Source organism: Plasmodium gallinaceum (genome assembly GCF_900005855.1).
Source record: "Plasmodium gallinaceum strain 8A genome assembly, contig: PGAL8A_v1_76, whole genome shotgun sequence".
Classification (NCBI taxonomy): Eukaryota; Apicomplexa; class Aconoidasida; order Haemosporida; family Plasmodiidae; genus Plasmodium; species Plasmodium gallinaceum.
The window spans coordinates 214,624-229,488 of NW_021628238.1; the positions used below are offsets into that span (position 1 = coordinate 214,624).

The window sequence follows — 14,865 nt, forward strand, 5'->3', positions numbered from 1 at the left end:
TAATATTTTTAATAATAAGATTATATAATAAAAATGTTTTGAATTTATAAATAAGAAAATTTTTATTAAAATGAAAAATAAAAAAACTTCACTATAAATTCTGAAAAAAAGTTACATTGTAGAAAGTTTTACATAAGAAATTTCTGAAAATTTCTAAAAATTTTATAGATATAATTTTCATTATTATCTCAACTATTATGAAAAAAATAATGAATAAATATTATATATATATATATATATATATATATATATATATATATATATACATATTTTTAGACAAAGTATAATTTTTCTTCTCAATTAAAAGAGATAATATGCTTTTATATTTTTATTTTATTTTCACATATATAATAAAATCAATATAAATTTTTCCTTTACATAGCTTTCATAATAAAAATAATATACTAATAATCTATTTTTATTTGATTATATTATAAATGTGTAAAATTTTTTTTTTTTTTTTTTTTTTTTTTTTTTGCTAATCATGAAAAAAAAAAGAAAAAAAATTTTCAACATATTCAATTCTTTATTTCAACATAATCTTAACTTTTAATTCTGTAAATTTTTCTTTTATTTTATCTATTAATTTATTATCTCCTTTTTATTATTATTATCTATTATTAAATTTCTTAGTAAAAAAGCCGCTAAAATATTTAAAGAAAAGAAAAAAAAATCTTTATAAAATGATAAAATATTTAAGAATATTACATTTTAGATTTTAAAAAAATCCATTGGTAACAATATCTATAAGTTTAAAATTTATATCCTTGATGTTATTAGTATTTTCTTAAAATTTTTTCTATTTTTTAATCTAAAAAAATATACACTTTTAATATAATGAAAAAGTAATATCAAGTATTTAAATATAATAAGATTGTTCATATGTTATTATTAATATATATATTAATCATTCTTCTTTTGTTTTTCTTCTATTATCAATTAAAATTATTAGTGTATAAACTCATTAAATATTATCTATATTCATTTTTTTTTAATTATTATTTCATTATATAGGTACTTACATTTTTTATTTATAATGTCTAAAATAAAAAAATGAATGATAATAACTTAAACAACCTTATACAAAAAATAGGTAGTTAATATGTAATTTCTTAGCTTTTTAAAAAATATTAATATCACAAAAAAAAAAAAAAAAAAAAAAGTTTATCATAGAAATAATAAAAAAATATATATATAAAAAAAGGAAAAAAAAATGAATAAAAATTATAAAAAATAAAAATCTTTAATAATAAAAGGACAATATATAATTATTATTTTCATTTTAGGTCATCACATAGATGATATAAGAGATAGATCAATAATCATGTTAATACAAAAATATGAAAAAAATTTAATAGATGAAACAGATATTAAAAAAAGGGATTACTTTTTTTATATAATACTTCATTATATTAATGATAGAAATTCATATATTTCTCTAAAAAGCTTAATGAATATTTTTTCATTTATCCATTCTATTATAAAAGTAATAAAAAAAACAATAATGATAAAAAATATAAATATTATAAATATTATAATTATTGTGAAATTTTCGTATTTAATATTTATCTTTGTTTTCATAAAAATGAAATTCGTTTTATTTCTTCAATACTTTATGATTTTTACTAATAATTTAAAAAAATGTTTATACTCTACATAATATATGAATATAAGAGTACTTAAGGTTTCCTTTTTTCCTTTTTTTTTTTTTTTTTTTTGATACATAATACTATATATTTTCTCGATTATTTAATATGAGTGTGCATTTATATTTATTAAAATGTAGAAAGATGAAGAAATAAAAAAAAAATTTGAAGAAATAGATATAATCAAATATATGAACGAATTTTTAACCCATTTTAAAAATAATGAAGAAAAATACAAATCAAATAATCATAATATAAATCCAGATGTAAAAAATGATTTTCAGAATGATAATATATATATAAAAAATTATGAAAAATCTTTAATAGAAGATAGTGATAAAGAATACAACAAAATAATTACAATTCTTTATGAATTAATTAATCTATATTATGGGAAAAAGGAAGAATTTTTAAAATCTAATTCTAATAAAAATTCACCCATTCAAAAAGAAAAATTTTGTTACGAAAAAAATAAAGATAGTAATGAAGATTTAAATAATAATACGAATCATTTAAATGAAAATTATTCAATTAAACATGATGGAACTAACGTAAAAAAAAAGGAATATTTTAAAGAGAGTAATTTTACTAATATTAGTGACCAATTATGTGAAAATGATTTAAATAGTGAACATATTGAAACAAGAAACACCAATAATATAAAACAAAGCATTTTAAACATTTGTAAAAGTGATCTTAATTTAAAAAATAAAGAATATATGAAAAATGAAAACCCAGAATATTTAGAAAAGAAAAAAAAAACATTAAATAGTGATAATAACTCTCTTTGTAAGAATGAAAATAGTTTGTGTAATAAAACAGCTTTATCTAATAATAGTGATCATATTATTTTAGAAAAAGATCGAATAAATTTAAATCAGATAATTAAAAAAAATAATTGTATAAATATTTTTACAAAAAATAATTGTGTAAAAAGTAGTGAATTTGAATATTACAACACCTTGTATTGTATTAAAAGTAAAATAAACGAAAAATCTAAATATTTATTATTAAAATATAAGAAAAATAAAGTTAATAAAAAAAAAGAATATAATGCATATAACAATTATGTAACACCTATATCTGCCTGTAACGATAATAACAACATTAACTATAAATGTATTTTAAATAACTATACTTTTTTTTATTTATTTAACTTTTTTGATTGTTTTGATATATTTAAAAAAAATTTTTTAAGTATAAATGATATAAAAAGCAAAGAAGAGTTATTTGAAAAAAAAACCATCAAAGAGAAGGATAATCAAAATATAAAAAATGATACCCAAAATCAGGAAGACAAAAAAAAAAAAAATATCAAAGATAAAAAAAAAAATTATATGGATTATTATTCAATATATTTAAAAAATAATTATTTATTTAATCAAAATTTTGCCTATAAAATAATAAATTATATTAATAAAATGAAAATTTTAATCTTCAGTATAAAAATGAAATTCAATTATTTTGAAATATTAGGAATTAACATAATAAAAAAAAAAATAAGTGTAGATGATTTGATATACATGAATAAAGAAATAAATAAAATATTAAACGAATATATATATATTTTTAATAAAGACATATTATTATTTAATTATAAATTTTTATATACATTAAGTTACAATATTCATTATATTTATAAAAGTTATGTTGAAAATAACCAATTAACAAATGATTTTAATCATGTAAATAATATTGTAAATAATTTATCATATATAATATATATAGTAGTATATAGTTTATATATAAATCTAGATAAAGAATGTTTGTGTAATCACATATGTAATATTTATATAAATAATTTTTTTTTTTTAATTAGTCAAAATCTTTTTTATTTACTTCTAATTTGCGTAAATAAAGAAAATGATAATATCTATCTAAATAATAATGAAGAAAAAAAATATTTTTTAGATAATAATAATAAAAAAATAACTCAATTAATTAATAATATAAATTTGTATTACTATAATACTCATATGAAAAAATTGCAAAATATAGAAAATAAGGAAACTTTAGAAATAAAGGAAAATGATATATATCATTATTTATTAATAACAGAGAATAATTGCATATATTTTTTTAAATTCATTATTTTGCATATTTTTGAAATATTAAAAAATACTTATTGTAAAATTAGTAAAATAAGCCAGAATTGTGTAACTTTGAATTTCCAATTAGACAACTTTGTAATTATATATGATTTTATATATAATTTGTTAATTCATTATTTTAATGAAGAGAGTAAACAAATTAATGAACATTTAGAAATTTTAGTTGATTTTATTAAGGTAAGTAATTTTTATCAATGTAATAATAAAAAAAAAAAGAAAATGAATTCAAGTGCTTCAGAAGATATGTTAATAAATGAGCTAAATAATTTTTCTTCCACATCAAGTCCTACTGATGATTTAACAAATAACAAACTTGATAGTATTGAAATTTTTTCAAACAATATATATAAATACACTTATAAATATACTTTAAAGCAAATCGAAATACTAAAAATTATATGTCTATATATTAATTACACACCTATATCTTTTATTTTAATGAAAAAGATAAAAAAAGATTTAATTGATATTTTTAAAATGTTCCTATTTGATATTAATTTAAATACCCACAACTGCGAAATTTTACATTTTTTTGAAGTTTTCTTTTTTTTTTATGATTATGAAATTTATAAAGATTACAATGAATTTTTACTCTATTATTATTCATTCGTAAATTTATTTTTCTCTGATAATACAAATCAATTAGATATATCTACTTTTATGGGTATTAATAATAATATATTTCATTTTTTTTTTTTCCTCCCAATTAATTATTACACACTTGATAATTTTTTAGACAACTATTACTACAAATATATAAAAAAAGATAACACCAAATATGATGATATTTTTTTTAATTCAAATAATACCAATAATACAATATTTGAAACATTTGATTCATTAAGCAAATCATTTACAGAAAATAATGAATATGATATTAAAGATTCTGAAGAAAATTATATAAAAAATTTATTTTCTATTTTAATAGAAAAAGTGGGATATATTAATAAAAATGAGAATATTAATGGATATGAGAAACATAATAAAAATGATAATTATGAGAACAATAACAATTTTTGCTCAAAATTTGTCGAAAATATAACAAATATATTAATTGAAAATAATTTAAAAATGATGTTTAATAGCTTTATTTTGCTATCATCTGAATATAATAATGTATCTAATTATGTGAATACAGATGAAAAAAGTGTATCAATGTATCAATATATTGTTGATAAATTAAAAGATTACAATAAAATTTTTGTATTAACTTTTGATAATCTTCCTGAAAATAAAAAAAATACTCAGGAAAGCATTAAATTTGTGAAATTATTCAAAAATTTTCTTCTTCTTTTACATAATATCATTTCATTAATATATAATTATAATACAACAATTGTTTTTTTTTTTTTTAACTTTATCTTTAATATTAACCATGAAAAACCTAATTTTTTTAAAAAAGACAAAAAATTAAATGATAATGATTTAGATACCTTAAGTGATTTCAATACATATAATTATGAATTGGAAAATACTGAAAAAATAAACCATATCAAATATAATGAATACTTTGAGAAAAACATTCATAAAGATATTAATTTAAATGAAGATATCGACGTTATTAATTACAATGATACTTATTGTAACAATATATATAGTGAAAATATAAAGGAAAATGTAAATAAAAGTAACAAAGAAGATAATAATAATAACATTAATGAAAATAATTTTGATAATAATCAATCTGAAAATTATAACACTTATGAGGATACTTATTTTTGTAGCAAAATGCTTAATCAAAAGAGTTTTAAAAAAAACGAAGAACATAAAATGAATCAAAATATTTTTAATAACAAAATATATAAAACTGATTATTACGAAAGTATCAATAAAAAAAAATTATTTTTTGATAAATATAAAAAAGAGCAATGCTTTACCGAAAATATTAATCAAATTGAAAACAGTTCAAATTCTGTATTTAATAATATTAATAACCATGATAACTTAGAAAAACAAAATTATTCAACAGACATTTTTTTATCTTCTATCCAAATAAATGAATTTATAGATATAATATATGAAATATGCATATATAGCAAAAAAGAAATAAAAAATTATTATATTTTTTTTATATTGGAAAATATTAAAAATAATATATTACGTTTATTTGATACATTAAAAGGAAAGGATATCAAGGAAAAAGGATTTATTTTATCAAAAATTAAAATTTATACAAAAATTTTGCTTTTATTAAATTATATTAAAAAAAAATATATCATAGTATATGAGCAATCTGTATATAATTCTTTTCATTTCTTATATGAAAATTACTTTTGTGGATATTTTATTTTAAATAAGAAAAAGAAATCAATAGAAGAAATAGTAAATGATAAAATATATTTATATCAAAATGTTTTTTTAAATATACATAACATATATTTTTACATATTTCAAAAAAAAAAGAAAAGAAGAAATTTCTCACTTAAAATTTTCTGGAAATGGTATCATCAATTCAAAATAATGTTTAGTAAAGTAAAAATAGATGAATCAGATAAAAAAAATTTAAATTCTAATAATGATATAAAGATTACTAATGATGAGAATAGAAATTTTTTAAAAAATGAGAACCATTATAAAAATAATTTATATGAAGAATTTTATAAAAATGAAATAAATAGAAAAGACAGAAATAATTTAGACAGTAACTATCATAATATATTTAAGTATACTAACGACTGGAATACTAATGTAAATATTCTAAATATTTATGTTAGTGATTTTTTAACTAAACAGTGCATAAGAGAAGAAACAGTAATCATTGAAACATTGTCTAATATTGATATTAATAAAGAATGCTGTTTAGAAATTTTTAATCATATAATAGTATTTATATTAAAAAAAAATTCCTGTTTTATCAGTAAAAATATGCAAGAAGAACAAAATAATGAAGTGTTCCTTTGCATTTATGAAAAAGTATTTAATCTGTATTTAAAATTACTAAAAGAAATTTTAATAAAAGAGGAAACAAAATCATACAACATTGAAATATTTATATATGTATTAAAAATAATAATTTTACTTCTAATCACTAATTATAGAAATAGCAATATATGTAAAAGAATCTATAAGGAAAAGTATTTTTTTTTGTCTCATTTATATTGTTTTTTTTTCATTAATAATGAAGTTATAAAAGCATTGTGTATTAGTTTAAGTTTTTATTTAATTTTTGACCAGAAAGTTTTATTATTAGAGAAACATAGAATATTTTTAGAACCTTATCTTATCTTGGAAAAAAAAAAAGACAAAAAAGATTTTTATTCGTCATTAGATGAAAAAAAAAATAATACATGGTTTAATAATGTATCAATCAATCTGAAAAATTTTTTAATTGATGAAATAAAAAAAGAACACATTGATGAATATGTAAATAATAAAGAAAGTATTAATACTTGTGTTGATGTTTTAAAAAATTCAGTTTTACTAAAAAAATATAAAATGAGCTTTTTTAATTTGAACAGAAAAAATAAATATATAGAAAATGATTTATGTAATTTTGAGAATACATATGAAAATACTTTTAATATAGAAAATAAAATAGTTTATTTTATTCCTTTTTGGCTTTATAAAAAGTTACAATCAAATAATTTTTTGTTTATGATTAAAAAATTAAAATCTTTCTTTTTTTTTTCTACAAAATTTTCATATTTACACATATTTCATGATTCTAATATAAATAGCAAAGAAAAGGAGTTATGCTTTTATGGTAATTATAATAATAATAATATGTTTTTGTCTTTTTTCTTGTTTATTAATAAATATTATTATTTAATTAAAAATATAAAAAATATAAAAAATATCCAAATAAATAATAATTACCATCAAAATACTATTCCCATTTTAAAAAGAAAAAACATATTTAATGAAAACACAGAGATTCCTATTTTCAAAAAAATTACTAATATGAATTCTTTTCTTTTTTTAAATCTTAAAATGGAGAAAATATATATATCAGAATATAATACTTACATACGTAATTTATTATCAAAATTAAAATTACTACCAATTCTCAATGATGGGATAGAAGAAGTCAATTTTAATTATTTATATGATTTAAATAAATTATTTTTCATCTTATATAATTATTATATGGAATTATTATATGTAGAAAATAAATTTGAAAAAAATAAGGAAATCCATTCAAAAAATTCTGAAGGTATGGATAACAATATAAATAAATTAATAAATTTCAATAAAGATCATATAAAAAATATTTATTATTTATTTGAAAATGATTGTAATGAAATTATTAATATCATAAATTTTGTATATAATAACATATTTCCTTATGTAAACAAGTTACTATTTTTCATTTATAACCATTTAATACTTATTAACAAGGAAAACCATGTAAATAAAAATATTTTTATACATAAATATATATTATTACTTGATCAATTTCTAAATGTACTAGATATATGTTTATATATTGATTTAATATTTCAGAAAAAAGATAAGGAAAAATCAAAAATTAACAATTTAAATAAAGATATAGATTTATTTATTTTTATTTATAAATTATTATATATTTCAGTAGCCACATCTACATTAAAAAATAAAATTTCTATTTTTTCTTTGAATTTGTTGTATAATTTCGCAAAATTAGAAAATTACAGTCTTAAAATGAAGTATAACTGTTATAATAGTAATGAAAATATAAATTCTGATATATGTGAAAATAAGGAAAAAAAAAATTCTATTTTATTAAAAGATGAAGAACATAAAAATAAAATAATTATTGAAAAGAATAAGAACTTATCAAATTTAGTTAATTTTTTATTCTTCATTATTTCAAAATTTACAAAAAAAATAATAAAAAAAAGTCATAAAAATAGTAAAAGTACCAATTTTTATTCTAATATAATAAACATATATGAAATTGAAAAAAATTTAGATGTAGAAAATGTTAATTTTCAACATCATGAAAAAGATTATCTTAAATTAGATTTATTTTTTTTAAAAAACATTATGTCTATGCTGCATGTAATTATGAGAAAGGGATGCTTTATTGATATTTATTTAAAAAACGATGATTTGCTACATATAAATTTAGATACACTAAAAAAATATGATTACAAACGTTTCATTGATAAAAAATTAGAAGATGAACATACATATAATGTGAATAAAAATTTTGAAGATAAAGTAATAATAAGCAACCATGAACAACTTAATAATAGTACTATGATTCAAGAATTAGAAAATGATAAGAGTATTTTAGACGAAAATATAAAAGATTTAAATAAATTCAAACATATATTTTTAAATAGATATATGAATATATTGATAAATTTCTGTAACATTTATAATGACATTGTTATTGAATGCTTATATATACAATTGTTATTATTTTTTTTTAAATACATACTACAAATATTAAAAGCAGAAATTTCTAAAGAATATTTAAAAAATAACTGTAGTTCAAAACAAAAAATTTTAGTTTATTTTTTAAAATACTATAAGGCAGATAAACATATATGCAAATTTTTAAAAAAAATATATTTAATTATTTTAAAATATACCATATATATGCAAAATATAAAATTTGTAAAAGATAATTATGAATATCAGATGAACAGAAAAAATTGGGAAACTGAAAAAGAGGATTATAAAAATAAAGAAAAAAAAAACGAAATGAATAAGTATAACTATTTATTAAAAGAGGATGAGATTAATAAAAATTATTGCAAATTATTTTATGATTACACAGTAGATAAATATAAAAATTGTGAAGAAATTACAGATGATGAAGAATATGAAAATTCTTATAAAAAGAAAGACAATGTGCTAAATTCAAATTATATATGTATGATGGATTTTTATTGTTGTAATTGCGAAGAGCAAAAAATTTTGTTTTTATCAATTATATTTTTTCTAAGTTTTTTTTTAGATAAATTCCCTTTTTTTTTTCACCTAGAAAATAACAGACATTTATCTAAAGAAGTTAACTATGAAAATAAAAAAAAAGATAACATTATTGTATTATGTGAATATATTTTACATTTTTTAGGTAAAAAAAATATATATATTAATTTTTCTATTTTAGAAGAAGCAAAATTATTTGAAAAATATTTTATAAAAATATTTATAAAGTTACTTTTTTGTGATGGAAAAGAAACTATGAATAATCTACAAAAATACGAAATTTTTTTTTATAAAAAAAAGTCAGAAACGTATATTCAAAACAATTCAAAAAGTAAATTATATACAAAAGAAGAAAATGAAAAAAATAATGAAAAAAAGAACAGTGATAATAGTAGCAGTATTAATACTAAAATAAAGAAAACAGAAATTGAAGAAAGTGAAGACACAAGTATAAACAATATTAAATACAACTATGATAATGTAGATGATAAAAAAAATCATTCAAAAAAAAGAAATCGTAATAGTAATTTTTACTCTAATTATACAATATTTTTTACTAAGAATATGATGGATGAAAATTGCTTTTATATAAATCATTTCATTAATTATTTTTTGGCAGAAAAAAAAGCAAAAAATTATTTAGATTTTATTTATGATAAAATTTATTATTATATATTAATTGTAAGTATGTGTTTTAAGGATAAAAATATTCTATCTATACTTCTTTCAAATAATGAATTATTTTATGAGGAATTTAATGAAATGATTCAGGAATACTTAAAATTTGTATTAAATAATAAAGAAGAAGTAAATAAAAAGAAAAAAAAAAATGAAATGATGATTCAGAATTTATTGTATATATTTGTGTCATATATTTATATATATTTAAATGATCTTTATAATATATTTTTTAAGCAGATTAAAAATGTACTAACACTTCCCTCTTTTTTTCAAAACATAATATATATAAGTGACACGAATTTGAATATTTTTTATGAAAATAATACCATAAAAATGGAAAATTTATCAATTAATGTTTTTTACGAAAGTCTTATAAATAAAAAAAAAAAGGAATGGAATAAAAATTTAGAAAATTATACAGATGAAAATATTAAAAATATAATAATTAATAATATTTTTCGTAATAATAATATATATTTATTTATTTTGTACATAATAAATGACAATAAATATAACTTAACAAAAGAAAAAAAAATAAATAATAGTTATTCTGTTTTCTATGATTACGAAGATGAAGTAAAACTAAATTTTAAATTAGAAAATATTCATTTAGAATTTAGGAAGAATAATAAAATATTTATAAATAAAATAACTACGAACATTATTTTATTTTTCCTTCTATTTTTTTATGATTATTACTCTTACAACTATGAAATAAAAGAAAATATTTTAATGCAAATAGCTAGACACATTGTAGAACATTTTTCTAGCTTTTTTAATGTAGGTTTTTTAAATGTTTATGAAAAATACTGTGAAATTATAAAAACCATTAATTTAAAAAAAAAAATAAATAATAAACCTTTAAAATATGGATTAAATAAAAACATAAAAAATTTTTTAGAGAAAGATTGTTCTTTAAAACAGACATTTATGAAAAATAAAAAAAATGAACTAATTGAAAAAAGCAAAACAAAAAAAAATAGTTTAGGTCCTATAAGAAACTTGAAGAACTTACGAACAACTAATAATTTATCAAAGAAAATGAATGAAAACACGAAAAAAAGAGAAGAAATATTAAAAGAAAAAAAACATTTGGAGAGAATTAATAATGAAGAAGAAAATACAAAAAGAGAAGAAAGAAAAAATTTAGAATTAAAAAGGGAAGAAGTAAAAGACGAAATAAAGAAACTAGAAGCAAAAGAACAAAATATAAATGAAAGTATAAAAAAAGAGGAATTAAAAAAATTAAAAACAAAAAGGGAAGAAATAATAAAGAATATGAATGAAGAAAAAAAAAAATATAATATCTTAAAAAATGATGTTTTGAAAAATAAAAATGAATTTAATGAATCAAATAATGAATATAGTGATCTAACAAAAAATGGCATATATATAATAACAACAATAAAAGAAAGAATAAAAAGGAATAAGAAGTTGCTATCTTTATATACAACCAATTGTTTTAGAATAATACAAATATATAATAATATTTCTTCTTTAATTTTTAAATATAAATATATAATATATCTTTTACAAAAATTTTCACATTTTACAAATAAAAATATTGTTGAATGTATTTACAATTCATTTAACTTTTATTTAAATAATCACTTCAAAGCTGAAATGAAATATTTAAATGAAAAAAATATAGTTCATTTTGATAAGGAAATTGGATACTTTTCATATATTTATATAAATTATTTTTTTAACTTTTTATGTTGTTTTATAATATATGACATTTCAGCTTTATATAAATTTTGTTGTAATACTTTCAAATGCATAGAAATAATTAATAATTATTTTAAAGATTTATTATTGAGTGAAAAAGGAATATACATTTGCATAATTATTTTAAACTTCTATTTAATTATTATTAATTCATATTTTTTTGATTTTTCTTTTTATGAAAATACCTTGTGTTTAATAGAGGAAGAAAATAAGCAAACAAACGATAAATTAAATATAAGAAACCATATTACTAATTATTTAAAAAATAAAAAAAATAATAAGGAAGAAGAAGTTACTTATTTTATATGTATTAAAAAACTAAGTAATGAATTCAATAAAAGCAAATTTTTTCTTTATTTAATTAATTACGTTATTAATAATTTAGATAATAACATAAATAAAACCAAAATAGAAATAGAAAATAAAAATAATTTGATTATTTTAATTTTACAATTATTAAGTTATACTATTATTTTTATAGATAATAAAAACGAGATTTTGAAATTAGCAAATGTATTAATTAAATACCTAAAAAAAAACGACGACATTTTAATAAGCTATTATATTACAGTTTTCTTTAATTCTTGTTTTATAAATTCCTTTTTTGATGAAAGATTAATAAATTTATTATTTAATTTTGATAAAAAAGACAATTTGTGGTTTAATTTAATATTTTTATCAAATAATAAAATGAAAAAAAATAAAGAAGTTTTAGTGTTAATAAAATTTTCTATTTTACATATGTATTTACTATTATTGAAAAATAAAAATTCTTTCAAAAAATGTATATTATATATATCTAGTGATATAAATATTTATTTTGTATTAATTTATATTCTTAATGAAATATTTGAAAATTTTAAAAATTTGAATAATGAAGAAAATATGAGCAACAAATTAAATATGAAAGAGTTAAATGTGGAAAAAAGTGATACAAATAAAAGAAATTATAAAAAATATTTTTACACATATGTTGAATTATTAATTATAGTTACTGAAATTATTAAAATTCTCAATAATAATGACGTTAATAAATATATTACACTTCAACATAATAAGGATAAAGATAATTTATCTATTCAATTTAAAAATCTATATAAAAAAATAAAACATGAATTAAAGCATTTGGGAGAATTAATAAAATTAATAAATTACACTATTTTTCTTCATCCTTTAATGATTAATATTCATATATTACATAAATTTTATTTATGTATATATATAAAAGAATTTTATTATTTTCATAAAACTTTTTTTAATTACAATCTATTTTTAATAGATTACTTACATTTAATAAAAAATAAAAGAAAGAGAAAAATGTCTATCTCTAATTTAGCTGAAGGTAAAGAAGATAGTATATTAGACGTATCAGTAGAAAAAAACTGGGAAAAAAATAATCTTAACAATGAAAATAAGAAACAAAATAATATATTTAATTATGATTCAAAAGAAAAAATATATAAAAAAGAAAATATAGAAAAAAATAAAATACAAAACTGGGAAAATTCAATACAAGAACCATATAGTTTTTATTTTTTTTTTAATACACCTAAACATTATAATTTTCAAATAAATAACTTATGCTCCTCCACACTTCAAAATGAATTTCATTATTCTCTTACAAAAATTTTTTCTTCATTTTTTTGTGATCAAAATAAAAATTATGTAAATAATTTACAGTATAACAACGATCAAATTAAAATGTATGTTGATTATGTATATGATAATATTAATTTTGCTTTAGATTTTTTTAATGATTTTTAAAAAAGTAAAATTAAATATATATCTTTTAACTTAAATAATAATATCCTAATTTTTTAACCCTTTTTATTTTTACATTAAAAAATCAAAAATTCTTTTTTTTTGTAACTTTTTTATAATAATGTTAATGGTTTTTCTTATATATTCTAAATTTTTTTTTTTTTTTCAAGTGTATAATAATAATAGTTTGCAGTTATTTTATAATATTAAAAGTATTTTTTTTTAACTCTTTTAAACTTTTTTTTATAAGTTTACAAACGAAAAAAAAAAAAAAAAAAATTGAAAAAATTAAGTAAAAAATAACAAACAGGAAAAAAGAAATGTGTATTAAAGTTGAGATATATCTCTAAATTTAAGTTTTCTTTGAAAAAAAATGTATTTGGATTCATCTACTAAACTTTTGAAACTTATTGGTTCGGTGTAACATAAATTATATAAACTTTTTCTATTTAATAAAATATTATTATTTAATAAACTATTTGTAAAATGTGCATATGTAAATTTCCATTCCCTACAAGCTCTGTTAATACTAGCTATCCAATGAACCTTAAATAATAAAATAATTTACAAAAATTAGAAAAAAAAAAAAATATATTAATACAAAAATTGTCTTTTTTTTTTTTTTTTTATTTTTATCTTTAAATTTTATTCACATTATTTTTAATTTTAATTATATAAATTATTTCATATATATATATATATATATATTTTATTTTTTTTTTGCTTTTACTCTTAATCGTCTATATCTTTGACGCCTCATAATATAAGAATATAACAAAGCTTTCATCGCTCTACTTCTTGCAATTTTAAAACAGCCTTTACTTCTTCCCCTAAATCCTTTTGCAACTTGAAAAACCACTTCTCTAGGTAATTTCATTTTTTTCTTTCTTTTTTTTATATTATTTTTGTTTTGTTATTATTTATTGATACAAAAAAAAAAGATATTTAAAATAATATTATTTATTTTAATTTTGTACTTTTTAAACTTTCATTTTATTTATATATGCATAGAATTATTTAATAGTATAACTTTCATATCAGTTTTTTTTTTTTTTTTTCCTTTTTCTCTAAAAAAA

The 14,865-nt window shown here is 16.1% G+C and overlaps 2 protein-coding genes across 2 annotated transcripts; one reads left to right on the plus strand and one right to left on the minus strand.

Annotated features, from left to right (window-relative positions):
* Nucleotides 1-1,053: 1,053 nt before the first annotated feature.
* Nucleotides 1,054-13,792, plus strand: PGAL8A_00197100 (conserved Plasmodium membrane protein, unknown function; the record flags this gene model as incomplete). The annotated part of the gene is made up of 3 exons (XM_028670661.1): nucleotides 1,054-1,093; nucleotides 1,287-1,486; nucleotides 1,787-13,792. The coding sequence occupies 3 exons, from the start codon at nucleotides 1,054-1,056 to the stop codon at nucleotides 13,790-13,792; spliced, it is 12,246 nt and encodes a 4,081-aa protein (XP_028527391.1).
* A 324-nt stretch (nucleotides 13,793-14,116) lies between these two features.
* PGAL8A_00197200 (ribosomal protein L20, putative) lies at nucleotides 14,117-14,666 on the minus strand (the record flags this gene model as incomplete). Its single annotated transcript, XM_028670662.1, has 2 exons — nucleotides 14,117-14,335; nucleotides 14,520-14,666. The coding sequence occupies 2 exons, from the start codon at nucleotides 14,664-14,666 to the stop codon at nucleotides 14,117-14,119; spliced, it is 366 nt and encodes a 121-aa protein (XP_028527392.1).
* Nucleotides 14,667-14,865: the final 199 nt, after the last annotated feature.